This window comes from Amblyraja radiata, chromosome 3 (assembly GCF_010909765.2).
Source record: "Amblyraja radiata isolate CabotCenter1 chromosome 3, sAmbRad1.1.pri, whole genome shotgun sequence".
Classification (NCBI taxonomy): Eukaryota; Metazoa; Chordata; class Chondrichthyes; order Rajiformes; family Rajidae; genus Amblyraja; species Amblyraja radiata.
The window spans coordinates 103,564,639-103,583,217 of record NC_045958.1 but is presented as its reverse complement, the minus strand read 5'-3'; the positions used below and the strand labels follow the sequence as shown (position 1 = coordinate 103,583,217).

At 47.7% G+C, this 18,579-nt stretch overlaps 1 protein-coding gene across 2 annotated transcripts in view; it reads right to left on the bottom strand.

Moving 5' to 3' along the window:
* Positions 1–168: 168 nt before the first annotated feature.
* The window catches only part of LOC116971348 (dual specificity testis-specific protein kinase 1-like), a 108,663-nt gene continuing 90,252 nt past the window's right edge, over positions 169–18,579 (bottom strand). The window contains exons 9-12 of one of the 2 annotated variants that reach the window (XM_033018460.1): positions 15,396–15,482; positions 10,886–11,033; positions 3,037–4,171; positions 169–2,742 (exon numbers count right to left, since the gene is read on the bottom strand). In XM_033018460.1, coding sequence (XP_032874351.1) covers positions 3,105–4,171; positions 10,886–11,033; positions 15,396–15,482 — 1,302 coding nt within the window. In that variant the 3' untranslated portion in view covers positions 169–2,742; positions 3,037–3,104. Of the gene's footprint in view, positions 2,749–3,036; positions 4,172–10,885; positions 11,034–15,395; positions 15,483–18,579 lie in introns of both variants that reach the window. The other variant, XM_033018459.1, reaches the window with a different exon arrangement.

Sequence of the window (18,579 nt, the reverse complement as noted above, 5' to 3'; positions counted from 1 at the left end):
ACCCTTAAAGCAGGGCTGAGGCACTTCAGTCTTGCCAGATGTCCCAGGACTGATCAGGAACATGCAGTCTTCCCGACTTCTGGCAGATAAATGGCACACTGCCTTTCCACTTCAGTGTGCCTTCTTCATTCACGAAAAATAAAATGAAATGAAAAGTAGGGTAGGAACTATCAGAGATTCAAAGCTTTATTAAACTCTGACACTTTGGTCAGACAATAAAGAGCAAGAAAGATTAACCAAAGGTTACAAAAGGCGTCCTCAAAATAGAACAATATTTGCCCAATTTACAACAAAATATCTGTGCACACTGGGATCTCGCAGGTCCCCCTCTTCCGAGGAGCTATATCCTGCTGAGTTATTAGTATTAGTACATTGCTGAGTTTCTCAGTCTTTTTCTCTCTCGGGGTGCTGTATCTACAACTGCTGGAAATCTCAGTGTAGGCGCAAGGAACTGCGGATCTGGTTTGCCAAGGAGAGACCCAAAGTGCTGGAGCAACACAGTGGCTCAGGCAGCAACAGAGATAGGTGACGTTTTGGCGATAGAGGATAAAATGGTTCCTCTTCCATATGGATTTAGTGGGCTGTTCTGTACTAAGCGGGGGATTATGCTTGTAGATAGTAGTAATCTTGCTGAGCTGTAATCAACAAAAAAGTATTTTGCTTTACATGGTACATGTGATGATAAAGAAACCATTTAACCATTGTGAAGACCTTTCTGACCTTCTGAAGAAGGATCCCGACCCTAAACGCCACCTATTCATTTTCTCCAGAGATGCTGCCTGACCCACTGAGTTACTCCAGCAGTTTGTGTCCTTTGCTGAAAATCTCAGTCTAATCTTAAGGGGGAAAGATCATTTTAACACTGGGAAGCCACTCATTTCCTGGAAGAAAGGTCTCGACCATGGCAAGTCGCAATCTCTTGTGTGCCACTATGGGAGTGTTAGCTATGTGGTCCTTCCCTGAAAGATCTTCATCAGCCACTGTGTGGATACCTGGGCAGAGACTGGCATATACCTGCTTGTCCCTTTTACTCCCCTACCCACACCCCCCCCCCCCCAACCCATCCCAACCTCACACAATCAATGTCTAATACCCCAGCCCTTTCCTCATAAGAACATTCTGCACAGGGCTTGCTGTGCATTTTCTGGCGATATATACTGTTCGGTTTTCTGCCCTGCACCCTGTGCACTCAAGATAAGAGGTATATCAAAGTATTGTGCATACAAACGCTGCGATTTCAGTCCACCCCCCCCCCCCCCCCTCTGCCCACACCAGTGCAAGTATCCTCAAAGGGGTGAAATCCTAACAGTGATGTGGGATTTTTTTTCTTCTTTAGCTGAATGACACCAAGTGGTGGTGTCTGTGCGCGCATGCACAAACTGAGTGGAACCCAAGACTCAAAATTAAAATTGGGTAGTATCCCGGTCAGAAACTTCCACCAATCTGGGGCTTGTGACCATTCTGTCTCTTCACCTACTGGCTCACCAAGCTGATGTTTGGCCAACAATTGATCTTGGGTCGTCCATGTTTTCTCTACCGTCATGAGTCCAGCAATTTGAGTCCAAACCCAATAGGTGGTGTAGCTTTGTTCACTCTGATAAGATCTCATGGAAAACCAGTGCTGGACAGAGGCCCACCACCCCAGGCAGAGACTAAGAACTGGAGGGTCCCTCTCTTGCTTCATTAAACCCCCTCTGAGAGGAATGGATATTGCTTAAAGTACACCATAAGCAAGCAACACAGTTAAAAAAAAAACTAAAATCCAAGTGCACCGATCAAAAAATAAATACAAGGACATAAAAAGATCCATTGCATGTATACACCTATTTAAGATTTGGGCCCCATTCAAGGGCAAAGTATTGCACCAAGCATCATTAAAGGCACAGTGTGCTCCTGGAGGTACCACACTAACCAACCCTTTCCCTTTGCGTTAAAAAATACATTGATTAATATAAGGAACTTTCAAGGTCTAACTCAAACCTTTTGAGCTAAAGCAGCCATGCGCGTATTTACAAGGCCTAGATGTGGCCTTATGTCAACTGGAGGTGTGGGGGCGATGACAAAGGGATAACAGGGAGAGGAGGGGGACCGATGAGACAGAGGAAGTTTGGTGGATGATAAGATGGAAGATCGTCAAGTGTAAGGGAAAGGTTGGTGGGTGGAAGGATCCCTTTGGGAAGAGGTTGGTGGGGAAGGGTCTCAATAGGAGATTGGTGAATGGAAACACCTCCATGATGATGATAGATGCTTTGAAGGGTCGCCATGGAGAAGAATCTCCAGGAGAGGAGGGTTGTAAGGAAGAATGTCTGTGGTGAGGAAGATTCTCCATGGGAACATGTTAATGGGTGATGGGGGCGAGTCTCCACGGTCATATTGGTAGGGAATGGTCTCCATGAAGATGGGAAAGGTCACCATGGTGATGTTGGCAGGAAACAGTCTCCACGGGAGCAGGTTCAATCTTCGGGCCACAGCTAGGGATGTGTCATGGGCCCTGCACGGATAGGAATAGGTTTATGGGGATGTCTCCATGGTGATGGGGAAAAGGTCTTCATGGTGATGTTGATGAGGAATTGTTCCATGGTGATGGGGTTCTCCATGGAGATGGGGAAGTCACCATGGAGATGGGGAAGTGTCTCCTTGGTGATGGGGAAGGGTCTCCAAGGTGATGGGGAAGGGAAGGGTCTCCATGGTGATGGGGAAGGGTCTCCATGGTGATATTTATGAGGAATTGTCGCCATCATGGTGATGGGGAAGGGGACTGTCTCCATGGTGATGGGGAAGGGAAGGGTCTCCATGGTGATGGGGAAGGGAAGGGTCTCCATGGTGATGGGGAAGTGTCTCCATGGAGATGGGGAAGTGTCTCCATGGAGATGGGGAAGTGTCTCCATGGAGATGGGGAAGTGTCTCCATGGAGATGGGGAAGTGTCTCCATGGAGATGGGGAAGGGAACTGTCTCCATGGAGATGGGGAGGGGTCTCTATGGAGATGGGGAAGGGAAGGGTCTCCATGGTGATGGGGAAGGGAAGGGTCTCCATGGTGATGTTGTGGGGACCCTGGGGGTGATGGGGATATCCAGGGGAGCAGCTTCTCTCACCGGGCCTCGGCTAGGCCTGCGGGATGTGCCGGGGGCCCTGCTCGGACTCACAGCTGAGGCTGCGGTAGCGGGCGGGCCTGGCGGCGGGACGCAGGCAGACGGGCGGGAAGAAGGCGAAGCCGCCGAGGCAGCAGCCGGTGCACGACAGCGCCTCCTCAGGCTCCTGCCCGCCATCGCAGGCCGGCGGCTCCGGCTGCGGCGCCTGCGCGGCCTCGCCCCGCCGACCGGCACGCACGTCGATCGTCGACACCGGCGCCTGCGCACTGTCCGCCAAGCCGGCCGCTGCCGCCGGCGCCTGCGCACTACTCGACATTCCGGCCGTTGCCACCGGCGCCTGCGCGCTGCCTCCGGCAGCGCCGGCCATCTCCTCCGACGCGTGCGCACTGTCGATCGGAGGGCCGGCGACCGTCGCCGACGCGTGCGCACTGCCCGACAACCCGCCGGCTCCGGTGCCGGCCGCCGCCGTGTGCGCATGCTCGGGCGAACCGGCGCCGGGAAGATGGCGCTCGGATTCGCTCCCCCTCGCAGCGTCGTCGCTGTCGCCGCTGCTGGCGGCCTCGGCCTCTCCTGATCGCTCCGGCCGCTCAACATCATCCTCCTCCTCGTCGCTGCAGTCGGCCGTCTCCCGCTCCAGGCGGAAGAAGGGCGTGCCGCGGCGGAGCACGGGCGAGGTGGGCAGCGAGCGGCAGCGGGCGGGCAGCAGCAGAGCAGGTAGGCCGCGGGCGGGCAGCAGCAGCAGCGGCTCAGGGGTAGTGGGCATGGCCAGGCGGTGGCCGGCATGGCAGTCGGCGGAGGGTGGCATCGGCAGGTCGAAGCTCAGCGAGATCACAGACTTGCTGGGCGAGTCGTACAGCTTGGTCTTGCCGCCCTTCAGGTCGTCCCGGCCCGAGAAGGGGTTGACGCGGGCACCCAGCTCGGCCGGCGGCGACAACATGTCCGAGTGGCTGCGGGACAGGCGCGGCTCGTACTGGACCCGCAGGCTGTTGGACAGAGCGGGGCTCGGCCCGGGGGACAGGCCGCCCCCGCTGCCACCGCCGTCCCTCCTCCTCGCCGCCTCCCGGCACTCGCCGCCGCTCCCTGGGGGAGAGGGAAGGGGAGAGTAGGGTTAGATACAGGGTGAAGCTCCATCTACACCGTCCCAGCGTCAGATACTGTTCCTCAAGTTTTGGATACATTTTAACCCCACACTCCTGATATTTGGCACCCGGTACAGAGGGGGGAGTTCTCCCTGTCCGTCTCCTCCTGGGCCTGGCCAAGATGGCCATTCGCGGGTCCAGGCAGCAGGTAGTCGACGGCTGCACCGGGATTGACTACCTGCCCCTTTCCAGGCCGATGTCCCTGAAGGGGGAATTTGGAGACCTTCCGTGAACGCTGGTCGCCACAGGAGGTCGAGTGTTTCGTTGATAAAGTTGGCCATATATTAATCTGATGATCGTTTTTTTGTCAACATAGGCCAGTGGTTCTTAACCTGGGGGGTCGTGAGGGGCTTTGCCGGGGGTCATGAAGGGGACACAAATAACATATCAATTTGTTTAAGAAGGAATTGCAGATGCTGGAAAATCGAAGGTAGACAAAAGTGCTGGAGAAACTCAGCGGGGGCAGCAGTAACTATGGAGCGAAGGAAATAGGCAACGTTTCGGGCCTAAACCATTCTTCATGTCTGAAGAAGGGTTTCGGCCCGAAACGTTGCCTATTTCCTTCGCTCCATAGATGCTGCTGCACCCGCTGAATTTCTCCAGCACTTTTATCGACCTAACATATAAATTTGTTGAGCCCATGTTTCGGAACCTAACAAAGGTACATACCACATACAGTATTTTGTTCGCGTATGCACGTACTGGTGCCAAAAAGGTTAAGAACTACTGACATAGGCAGTCTTTGATTGTGTTAATGTGTATTTTTATTTTCTGAATAAAAGTATTTATATAATTAAAAAGGGTCAGACTGAGTGAAGATCCCACTACACCGTCCTCCCATCACACACTCCGAGAGATGACTGTTTGTTTGTAAACTCAATATAGGCAGCCTTTGATGGTGTTAATACTCTGAATGTTTATTTTTATTTTCTGAATAAAAGTATTTGTATATTTAAAAAAAAAGGATCAGACACAGAGTGAAGATCCCACTACACCATTCCATCACACACTCTTTCTCTCCAGAGATGCTGCCTGTCCCGTTGAGTCACTCCAGCATTTCGTGTCTATCTTCGGTGTAAGCCAGCACCTGCAGTTGCTTCCTAAACAAATTGAAGATCCCACTACACCATCCCATCACACCCTCCTGGGGCAGACACAGAGTGCCTTCTTGGAGCACAAGCACAGGTAGCTGAGGGGTATAGAGGTGTATAAAATCATGAAGGAGATAGTCACAAAATGCTGGAGTAACTCAGCTGGTCAGGTAGTGTCTCTGGAGAAAAGCAATAGGTGACGTTTTGGGAAAAGACCCATCTTGTGTTACCTATTCATTTTCTTCAGAGATGCTGCCTGACCTGCTGAGTTACTTTAGCATTTGTGTCTCTCCTCGGTGTAAACTGGCATCTGCAGTTCCTGCCTACGCATGGGGGGGATAGAGCAGATGAATGCAGTGCAAAGATGTTGAAGTGAAATAGGGTGGATGCACAGATTTTTTTTAGAGACAGAGCAGAGTGAGGGAATAAACAGGCTGGAACTAGCAAGGTAGTTAAAGGAAGGATCAGCGATTTCCGCCTCAGCTATTCACCATATTAACATTTTGATGGCAGCAAATGTCATTGTTCAAACCTTCCTTATACAAAAGCATCCAGGATTGCGATAACGGAGGATCATGCAAACCAGGGCTATCGAGTCAGAGTAATTTTGGTGCTTCTGGAGTCGGACTCCAACTCCGACCTCAACATGAATTTCAGAGACTACATAAATCGGAAAAAATCCCACTTTTTAAACAAACTGCACACTATTTCCACCCAAGAGAATGAGAAATCACATCAGTGCTGCCATCTGGCAGCAGAACGACGAGAAACAACACTCAAACAAACGCCATCACCAGCTGATTTCCCTCCACCTGCTACTGAGTGAACATATCTGAATAATTTCTGAATTCAGAAGGTGAATTTAGTCATTCATTTATATTGAAATATATTATAAATTAATGCAGATTACGAATTTTCGTGATTTACTGCAAATAAATTTGACACCAGCTAACCTAAACTAACGGGGGGCTTCGTCCCCTTGACCTCCCTAATCCCTTAAAGCAAGTTTCCTCAAATTATTTATTTATTACCAATCTTCTTGCGTGTGGGATCAGTAGACTATTTCTGTACAATTTGCTAATCGGGAATGTGCTTAGGTATGACAATACTCTACTGGACTGTTTGTAAGAAAATAATTTCACTGTGCGTTTGCACTTTGCACATGTGACAATAAAAGCATCATTGAACCATTAAAAACAAGGAAACGCTTTAAAAAAAAAAACTGATTGGGAAATGTTTATTCAAAGTAATTTAGATGTTTGTAGATATCACTGAAAAGTAATATATAGGTTCAGCAAGCAACTAGGATGGCAAATTCCATGCTTGCCTTCATTATGAAAGGATGCGTGTGCGAAAATAAAGATGAGGTACTGCAATTATCTCTGGTGCTGGAAGGCAGCAACTCTACTACTGCCCCACCGTGCTGTCCTTGAAATTTCTAAACGGGGGGGGGGATGATGTATCTTTGGAATAATCTGCCATGGGGAACTGTGTACGATCTGTCTCTGAGTCCATTGAAAACAAGTCGGCAGATATCTAAATGCTAAGACGTTATTGGGAGTGCACAGGGCAGTGGGTGGAAGATCAGCCATGATCTTGCTGACTAATGGATGCCTATTTTTAAATCATGATTCTTGCAGGCCATTTATTTTAGCCCCAGTACACTGCTTCGGGAGTTCTTCAGAGCTGTTAAAAAAAAAAACTAGCACCTGCTGATCACATAAAGAGTGGCACAGTGGTGCGGCTGGTCGATCTATTGCATCACCGCCAGAGATTCTGGTTCGATCCTAACATCGGGGGTTGGCTGTGTGAAGTTTGCACGTTTTCCCTGTGACCGAGTGGGTTTCCTCCGGGTGCTTCCCACATTTCAAAAGTGTGACAGCTTTTTGGTCAATTGACCCTTTGTAAAATTGCCCCTCTTGCATAAGAACTGCATATGAAAGTGGGAAAACATAGAACTAGCATGGACCCAGTGGGCTGAAGGGCCTGCTTTCATGCTGTATCAGTCAAAACTTTCTACATAAAGGGGTTATGTTTGCAGATATTTCTTACACTGCTCTTACAGTCATGGAGTCATACAGGCCCTTTGGCCCAACTTGCCCATACCGACCAACATGTCCCATCTACAATTGCCCACACCGACCAACATGTTCCATCTACACTAGTTCCACCTGCTTGCATTTAACCCATATCCTTATAAGATTACCCTATCCATGTCCTCGGGGCTGTGGTGTCCATACCCAAAACACCCGAATCCGACTCTGACTCCTTGATTTCTTGTGCATCCGACTCAGACCCTTAGGTATAATAATTCTAAATCTGCTATGATGACGTTACACAAGATGGCATTTCATAAGTACTACATGAATCATGAATAAGAAACTACAGGCTACCTTTTAAACCCATGTCCTTAAAGTTTTGAGTCTAATGGTTGTAGCTATGCTATTGTGGCTTTTTTATTGTTTATTCTCTGGAACTCTCTGCCACAGAAGGTAGTTGAGGCCAGTTCATTGGCTATATTTAAGAGGGAGTTAGATGTGGCCCTGTGGCTAAAGGGATCAGGGGGTATGGAGAGAAGGCAGGTCCAGGATACTGTGTTGGATGATCAGCCATGATCATATTGAATGCCGGTCGGTGCAGGCTCGAAGGGCCTAATGGCCTACTCCTACACCTATTTTCTATGTTTCTTGAAAAAAATCCATTATTCTGCCGCCAGATGGCAGCACTGATGTGATTTTTCATTCTCTCGGGTGGAAATAAAGTGTGCGGTATGTTTATCAAGTGTGATTTTTCCCGATTTACATATTCTCTGAAATTTATGTTGAGGTCGCTTTCGGGACTTTTTTACCGACTCTAGCAGCACTAAAATTGCTCTGACCCACTCGACTCCGCAGCCCTGCCTGTACCTGTCTAAATGTTTCTTAAACATTGCGATAGTACCTGCCTCAACTACCTCCTCTGGTGGCTCGTTCTATAAACATACTGCCCTTTGTGTTTAAAAAAAAGTTACCTCTCGGGTAACCTATTAAATCTTTCCCCCCTCACCCTAAACCTATGTCGTCTGGTTCTCGATTCCCTTACTGTGAGCAAGAGACTGCGTGTTTACCCAATCAATTCCTCTCATTATTTAGTATACCTGTATAGGATTATTCCTCATCCTCCTGCACTCCAAGGAATAGGATCATAGCCTGTTCAACCTTCTCAGACCCAATCTTGGCACCCTCGTAATTTTTCTCTGCACCCTTTCCGGCTTGACAACATCTTTCCTTTAACATGGTGCCTCGAACTGAACACAATACTCTAAATATGTCCTCACCAACGTCTTTCACAACTGCAACATGACCTCTCAACTTCTATACTTTGATAATGAAGTAGATTGGACATATACATTAAGGCTTGTAAAGCATAATCGTATGCAGTATGGTTGGTATCCCATCCATCACTGGAAGCACATGGCTGCATTATTTATTGGCTACATGGTTGATAAATCTTGGATCGGAAGCAACTTGCTCATCCGCTAGCCCAAAAGAACAGTGGAGTAGGTATTGCAGGAAGTTCCAGGAGAAGGGACTGGAAATATTTTGTAGAAGGGAAGACAGAATTTGGTTCCGCGGTAGACTGGAGAAGCTGGGATTAAATTTGGGGGACAGAATTTTGCGAGATGATTTGATGACCACAAATCATTCAAGCTTAAAATTGGGGAAAAAAGAGAAACTGCAGATACTGCTGGAAGGATTCAGGTCTAAGCAATAACACAAGCAAAGAGCCAGCAGGACAAATAGAAAATCTTGTAGCAGGCATAATGAATTCCTGTAGAAACTGAGAACTGCAGATGATGGTTTGTACTATGTATATTGAGTTGAGTGTAGGAGCAAAGAGATTCTTCTGCAGTTGTATAGGGCCCTAGTGAGACCAAACCTGGAGTATTGTGTGCAGTTTTTGTCCCCTCATTTGAGGAAGGACATTATTGCTATTGAGGAGTGCAGCGTAGGTTTACAAGGTTAATTCCCGGGATGGCGGGACTGTCATATGCTGAGAGAATGGAGCGGCTGGGCTTGTATACTCTGGAATTTAGAAGGATGAGAGGGAATCTTATTGAAACATATAAGATTATTGAGGGTACGGACATGCTAGAGGCAGGAAACATGTTCCCGATGTTGGGGGAGTCCAGAACCAGGGGCCACTGTTTAATAATAAGGGGTAAACCATTTAGAACGGAGAGGGAAAGTTGTTCACTGAGGAGTCTGAATGTTCAGCTATTGAGGAAGTTTAAGATTGGGATTGGTAGGTCTCTGAATACTAAAGTTATGGAGATGGGGCAGGATGGTGAGTTGAGATAACAGATCAACCAGATAAGCAGATTAGGCTCAAGGGCAGTATGTTCTTTTCCAGCTCATTTTCTTATTGTGACATGTGGACTGCAACACCTAATATAAGATCAACAATTAAGGGAGTTATTATTATTTAACAACATGAAGTGACCTTTTAAGTTGGAAGATGTCATTAATTTGCAAACGGTGCAGAAGAGATTCACCCAAATGTTAACTGGACTTGCTTATGGGGGGGGGGGGGGGGTGCCAGGCCAGAAACGCCAACCCATTCTTTTTCTCCAGTCCCGCTGAGTTAGCAATCCTGCACTTTGTCTCTATCTTCGGTATAAACCAGTATCTGCAGTTCCTTTCTACACACAGCTAATAGAGAGAGGATAAATTGGCTGAGATTATTTTTTTTGGAGCGTGGGTTCCAGAGGACTGACCTTATTGAGGTGTACAAGATCATGAGGGGTATGGATAAAGTTAACGCTCCCAGACCTTTTTCCATGGCAGAGCATTCTAAAACTAGAGGGCAGAAGTGTGAGGGGAGAGCGTAAGAGTGACCTCAGGGACAACCTTTTCACTCAGGGTAGTCCGTATCTGGAACGAGCTGTGAGAGGAATTAGAAGCTGTAATTCCAAGTTAAAAGACATTTGTAAAGATATAAGGACAAGACGAGTTGAGTGGGCTATGGGCTAAATGCAGGCCAATGGGACCAGCCCGGTGTGCCAATTTAATCAGCAGGGACAAGGTGGGCCGAAGGGTCGGTTTCCATGCTGTACAGCTCTATGACTGGTGGACAGACGCTAATTGCTAACTGGCCTGACCCTGGCAAAGGCAGGAACATCTGAAATCAATCTCTTCCAGCAGAGGAACGGAAATAATTATATGGTAGCTTCAAAACACATGCAGAATTTTGAGTCTCTTTTCGTAAGTTGTTCATCTGTCCCTTTTGTAGCCAAAATGTCGGCGCTTCTTGCGTATGGACTGAGACGGCTGTTGTGGATTGTGCTTATGTGCTAACCAGGGGATTGTGCTTATGTACGGGAATAATCTTACTGAGCTGTATGCAGAAACTGTATTTCACTGTACCTTATACACGTGATAATAAAGAAACCATTGAACCTCACGTTGTCCCTCTGATTTTCCTCCCACTCTCACTTCATTTCTCGGTGCAATTTTCCTTTGCTAATCCATCCCTCCATCCCCACCTCTTTCTTACCCCATTATCAGGCTCAATTTAACACCTACCATTGTGCACACTTGATACTTCAACGGCTATGTGATGTTCCCTTGCTGTTTCTACATCTGGTTCCGTGTTCTCGTACTGCCTCTGTTCCAGGATCACTTCCAGCCGCTGCGTAATATCAGCAAAGGATGGCCTTTGGTAGGAATCCAGCTGAACGTGCAAAAAATGGAAACGCAACATTAATTCAGACCACTCGTTAAAGGGATCACATTGTGTCACTTCTAATGAGTTTAGTGTTGCAAGTTGATCAGTTGGTCCTTGACTGCCCATACCATTTTTGATCAGTTTCGAGATACAGCGTGGAAACAGGCCCTTTGGCCCATTGAGCGTACGTCGACAAGCGATCCCCACACACTAACAACATCCTACACACACCAGGGACAATTTACAATTTTACCTAGTCAATTTGTCCACAATTTACAGACAGCACCCGTACTCACGATCGAACCCGGGTCTCTGGCGCTGTAAGACAGCAACTCTGCCGTTGTGCCATGGTGCCACCCTTTTTTGATTGAAAGACACAACATGGAAACAGGCCATTTGGGTGACCAAGTCCGCGCCGACCATCGATTAGCTGTTCACATTAGTTCTATGTTATCCCACTTTTTGCATCCACTCCCTGTACACCAAGGGCAATGTACAGTGACCAATTATCCTACAAACCCACATCTCAGATGCGGGAAGAAACCGAAGCAAACCTACGCGGTCACAGGGAGAACATGCAAAGTCCACACAAACAGCAGCCGAGGTCAGGACCGAATCTGGACCTCGAGCCCTTTGTGGCAGCGGCTCTACCAGCTGCGTCACTTTGTTACCCATATATATGTATAACTAAGCACTTAATACATAGCATGGTCAAACACCACAAATACATTTGGCTGAGGGGATACCACCATGTTGACACTGCCATTTGAGGGAAACACTCACTCTGGGGAAATTCCTGCCAGTGACCGTTTCAGGTTTTCCATCTTATGAATTGCCTATTCTTAGGATGCATCAGGTTGGACCTACAATGTTATCTCCGTTTGCCAGGGAAATGACATAAATCACTTTTTACTTGCAACCTCATACTGGGTAATGATTCCTTCGCAATTGCCCATCCGGGAGCAATATATCAATGTTCTCACTGTGTTCCCGATGAATAGCCAGCTGAACTGATTCCTGCCTAGACAATACATGCAGACCACCTAGGGCAGCACAGTAGTGCAGCGGTAGAGTTATAGTCATAGATTGATACAGCATGGAAACGGGCCCTTTGGCCACTTGCCCAACATGTCCCATCTACACTAGTCCCACTTGCCCATGCTTGGCCTGTATCCCTCTAAACCTATCCTATCCATGTACCTGTCTAAACATTCCTTAAATGTTGCGATAGTACCTGCCTCAACTACCTCCTCCGGCAGCTTGTTCCATACACCCACCACCCTATTTGCTGCCTCACAACGCCAGAGACCCAGGTTCGACCTGACTACGGGTGTTGTCTGTGTGGAGTTTGTACGTTCTCCCTGACTGCGTGGGCTTTCTCTGGGTGGCTCGGTTTCCACCCACACTCTAAAGGCGTACAAGTTTGTGGGTTAATTGCCTTCTGTAAATTTTAAACTGTCCCTAGTATGTAGAATAGTGCAAGTGTACGGGGTGACCGCTGGTTGGCGTGGAATTGGTGGGCCGAAGGGCCTGTTTCTGTGCTGTAGCTCGAAACTCTAAACTAATCTAAACAAAATCACTTGCAAAACCGAGCACCGTAGATTAATTCAGCAAAACACAAATAACTCAGCTAGCCAGCCGGCATCCGGTGGAGGGAACAGACAGACGATCTGCCCATCGGTCTGCAGAAGGATCCCAACCCTAATCGTCATCTGCCCATTCTCTCCACAGATGCTGCCTAACCCACTGAGTTCCTCCAGCACTCTGTGTGTTGCTGAAGATTCCAGCATGTGCAGTCTCTTGTATCTATGGTAGACTTTACCGGGGGAACAATTGATTCAACCACTCAACCAAATTCTTGTCCCAATAAGAATCCTGGCCCAATTTTCATTTATTAAAGAAAAAGACCAACTATTGGTTACTAGACTAAGTGGGACTCGTTGGGTCCCTGTCACATGTATAGGAGACCTGGGGGTGGGTGAGATGGGGGGGGGGGGGGGGGGGAAGGGAGAGAGAGATGGGTGGGGGTGAGGGGGGGAGAGAGAGGGAGAGAGAGAGGAGAGAGGCTGGGGAAGGGGAGAGGAGGGGGGTTGAGGAGGAGGGGGGAGTGAGGAGGAGGGGGGAGTGAGGAGGGGGGGAAAAGGAGGTGTGGGGGGGGAGAGGAGGAGGAGAGCGAGGAGGCCGGGCAGCGGGCGTCAACCAAAGGACTGCGAGTTCGGCGGCTTCAATCCAGAGCCCGACTTGCTCGTCATTTGAATAACGTGGAGGGGGAGAAGGGATGGGGCGGGAGGAGGGGGTGGAGAGGAGGGGGAGAGAGAGAAGAGGGGGAGATGGGGGGGGAGAGAGGGGGTGGGGGAGAGAGGGGGAGGGGGCAGAGAGAGGGAGATGGCGGACTTGAACTCGGCGAGTGGGGTGTACGCTGAGCGGGCTGGCAGACGTCGAGTGGGCTGGGCGGATGGCGGGCGACCAAAGGACTACGAGTCGGGGGGCCTGCATTACTCGCAGCGCGTGAAACACAGTGCAGGCTGCGCGCAGCAGACCCATTGTGACGTCATCAGTGAGACCATCTCGTTTAGATTCAAAGTTATTTCAGATTTTTGAACATTTTCATTAATAACTCAAGAAACAATGCATTAATCTTTCCAGGGGATAAATCTCTACCGGAATATGTAATAATTTTACCGTTAGCGTGTCGTTTTTTTCGAGAAAATATGATCACACACACACACACTCAGAGTTTTATAATTATACAGATGAAGGAGTAGAATGAGACATTTCATTCAAATAATGATGAATCATTGGAATTCGACACTAGGGAAGTTCCGCCATTAATTTCATTCAAAACAGATAAGTCACCTTCTGGAGGAAATTAAGAGATATGGAAATAGTGTAGGAGGTAGGAGATTGCACAAAGTCTTTTACCCAGAATAGGAGAATCAAGAACCAAGATTTAATAGGAATCTGAGCAGCAACTTTTTTCACACAGAGAGATGTGGGTGTATGGAACAAGCTGCCAGCGGAGGTAGTTGGCAAGCACTATAACAACATTTAAAAAACATTTGGACAGGTACATGGATAGGAAAGGTTTCGGGGGATATGGGTCAATGGGGTCAGGTGGGACTAGAATCAATGGGGCATCTTGGTCGGCGTGGGTAAGTTAAGCCGTGGGGCCTGTTTCCGTGCTGTTTGAGCCTGAGGCACAAGGTTGAATGCTATATCTAAATGTTACACATTAAATGGTTTTTCTATTTGTTTCTGATATTATGGATGCATTAGCAATGTTGGTTGATCCAGAGCTGAGGAGGCAGTGACAATTCAGTCATGTTTTTGGGACCGGGGATGTCATACTAGGTAAGGATGATAGAGTTCCTCTTTGAAAGACATTAGTGAAGCAGATCTATATTTACAACAATCTAATGGCCTCATGGTTACTGTTATGCCTTTTTTCTATAATAGAATCATATATTCCACTTAATTACTCAGATTTTAAATTTCCCAGCTGTCATGGTGGCATTTAAACTTGCATCTTAGGACCAGTGATCCAAAGCTATCGCTGTCAATTCAGTAATATAAAAATTGCACTATTGTAGCATTATTTAAGGGCCTGTTCCACCTAGACAATTTTTTCGGCGATTGCCAGCGACTGTCACAGCCATAGCTGGTTGGCGAAAAAGCAGCGACTGGACACCCCCCCCCGGACGACGATGTCTACGACAAGCTACGACGACCTACCAACTAGTTGACGGCAAGCTACCGACAACCGCCGATCCATTAGGATGTCCACTATGAACATTTCAAAATCCAGCGGAGACCAGAAAAACTTTACGACTCTTTAGGCGACTTGAGGAGACTACTCACGACCATACAGGCGTTACCCCGCGACCATGTAGCGACAGCCTAGTCGCCGAAAAAATCACCTAAGTGGGACAGGCCCTTTACGCCTCTGTCAGCCACCCACCATCCCATCAGAGTGCTTTAGACTGAGACTCAGATATATTTACAAATTATGCACTAAGCATAATTTAGGCTTTCTCTGACCGAATTAAGAAACCTAGCCTATCGCAGCACGGTGGGACAGAGGTAGAGTTGCTGCCTTACAGCGCCAGAAACCAGGGTTCGATCCTGACTATGGGTGCTCCGGTTTCCCCCCACATTCCAAGCACCCGTAGTCAGGATTGAACCCGGGTGTCTGGCACTGTGAGGCAGCAACTCTACCTCTGCACCACCGTGCCACCCTGAGACTTTCGGGGATGCAAGTCTCTCAATACACCCAAGGGCTCCACCATTCGTTGTCTCATTTTAATTCTGCACACACATTTCAGTTCTTACAGGGACTTTGACGAGTTTTACGAGTTTTACGAGACTCACATCACAGCAGAGGACAGCCAGGTCCAGGAATACAGGCGGACAGTCTCCCACCATCTTCTCGAAGGTCTTCACATCCAGCCCAAAGTTCTGCAAGAGGGTGGAGAGCACTGACGTTAGCCTGTCAGTTGTCTGTTGTGCAAGTACAGTAAACAGTGTACATAGAAACATAGAAAATAAGTGCAGGAGTAGGTCATTCGGCCCTTCAATATGATCATGGCTGATCATCCAAAATCAGTGCTCCGTTCTGGCCTTTTACCCATATCCCTTGATTCCCTTAGCCCTAAGAACTAAATCTAACTCTCTCTTGAAAACAGTGCAAGACAGGAGGGTCTGAGCTATAGGGAGAGGTTGGACAGGCTAGGATTTTATTCCTTGGAGAGCAGGAGGATGAGGAGGAGATGTTGTAGAGGTGTATAAAACAGGAGGTGAACAGATCGGTAATTGCAGAGAATCTTTTACCCAGAGTAGGGGGATCGAGAAACAGAGGTCATATGTTTAAGATGAGAGGGGAAACCGATTGAGCAACGTTTTTTCGTTTCCTCTGTGTATGCGAGTACTCAGTGAAATGATATTAAAGAAATACTGATACTGATAATAGGAACCTGACGGGCAGCTTTTTCACACAAAGGGTGGTGGGTATATGCAATGAGCTGCCAGAGGAGGTAGTTGAGGCAGGTACAATCACAACATTTAAGAGAAGTAAGCTGACCGGCTAAGGGTGGAAGCGCAGTCCCTGCACGGTGGAGTGGGCCACTGGAGGCCCTGCAGCAGCGTGGGGCTCGGCTGGACCGGGCGCTGCACAAAGAGGCCTTGCATCTGTACTGGGCGCGGCCTGCAGCAGCACAGAGGACCAATTCTACCAGGACAACAGGCCTGCATGGTCAGGTCAAGAACTCTACACCTATAACAGGTGGGACTTGAAAATGGCACTGATTCTGGCGACTTTATACTGTCTCAGTTATACTGTCCCACTGCTACACATTTGTATTGTATCTGAGATGCTCATTTGTCTTGTGTATTGTGTATAGTGATACTTGTACTGAACTGTATACCAAAATTAATTTAACGATACCTTGGTACATGTGACAATACAGTGCAATTAAAAGTACCATTGAAGGAACATTTAGACAGGTACATGGATAGGACAGGTTTAGATGGATATGGGCCAAATACAGGCAGGTGGGACTAGTATAGATGGGCCATGTCGGTCGGTGTGGGCAAGTTGGGCTGAAGGGCCTGTTTCCCCACTATGTCCCCAATCATGTTTTAATGGGGGAGGGGGAGAGAATAAGAGGAAATGAATGTATGGCGGGAATGGGGAAATCTTAGCCTGGGCTAAGGTGCATCCAGTACTGAATTGAAACTTGCAGTTTCTTCTAACAAGAGGACACTGCCAGTCTAAGCTGGGATTGGTATTGGGTTATTGTTGTCACATGTACTGAGGTACAGTGAAAAGCATTTGCTTGTGTGCTATCCAATAACATTAGATGATACTGCAAGAAAACACAATCAAGCCATACACAAGTACAATAAAGGTATAGATAAGAGGAAAAATACCAGACTGCAGAATATATATTGTCTCAGCATTGAAGTGTAAAAGTTCCAGAGAAAAGTCCAATGTTTGCAAAGAGGTAGGTTGTAAAATCAGGACAATATCCTAGCTTATGGATGGATCGTTCAGTAGTCTGATAACAGAGCTGAAGAAGCTATTCCTAGTCTGGTGGTGCGTTTTCACGATTTTATATCTTCTGCAAGCTGGAAACGGGGAGGAGAGAGAATGACCAGGGTGGAAAAGATCCTCGATTATGTTGGCTGCTTTCTTGAGGCAGCATGAAGTATAGATAGAGTCAATGGTGGGGATGTCTGAAGAAGGGTACAGATCCAAAACATTACCCATCCATGTTTTCCAGAGATACTGCCTGACCCGCTGAGTTACTCCAGCACTCTGAAATGTCACCTATCCATGTTCTCCAGAGATGCTGCCTGACCCGCTGAGTTACTCCAGCACTCTGTGAAACGTCACCTATCCATGTTCTCCAGAGATACTGCCTGACCCGCTGAGTTACTCCAGCACTCTGTGAAACGTCACCTATCCATGTTCTCGAGAGACTGCCTGACCCGCTGAGTTACTCCAGCACTTTGTGTTCTTTTTTTGTCAATGGTTGGGAGTCTGCTCTGTGTGATGGACTGGACTACATCTACAACTCTGCAGTTGATTGTAGTCTAGGGCAGAGCAGTATCCAAACCAAATTGTGATGCAACCCAACGGCATGCCTTCCACCACAGAATGTTGTAAGAGCTAGCCAGCAATATGATGACTCACTGTACACTCTAACTATTTATTTTGATTTAACTTTGTGGATAACCAGAAGAGAGAATAAATGTACCCCTGCAGCTCCAATAGCAACAATGACGTGATGTGGACAAAAAATGCTGGAGTAACTCAGCGAGTGAGGCAGCATCTATGGAGGGATGGAATAGGTGGAATAGATGGAATAGGTGACGTTTCAGGTCGAAACCCTCATCTTTGTCTACCTTTGATTTTACCAGCATCTTCTTTCCACCAGCAGTTCTTTCTTAAACATGATGTGATGTGAACATGTTTGAGAGACCTTTGGAACCAGGAAGGAAGTTGGACTGTCATGCACTACGCACTAACATCAGCAGGTGGCGCAGTGTGCGTGTGTGTGTTTCTGGAAGCTCTGTGGCCTGTTTGGTGAGTCTGAAGAAGGGTCCTGATTGGAAACTTTGCCTAGTCATCTCCCCCAGAGATGCCCCCTGACCTGCTCAGCTACTCCAGTACGTTGTGTGTTTTCTTGCTCTGGTGAGAGGTTGGGCCACTTACTGCAAATGCACAATTATGAACTTTAGACATTTGAGATACAGGATGGAAACAGGCCCTTCAGCTGACCAGCGATCACCCCGTACACTAGCACTATCCTACACACTGGGGACAATTTATAATTGGATGGGTAATTTTCCAGCTACTAAATCTCAGTGAATTTCAAGTCATAGAACCATCCACCTCTATGCAGGTACTATTGCAACGTTTAAGAACATTTTTTACATGGTACACGGAGACAGGTTTAGAGGGTTTAGAGGGTTAAGGGGCCAAACACAGGCAGGTGGGACTAGTGCATATGGGACATGTTGGTTGGTGTGGGCAAGTTGAGCTATTTTCCAC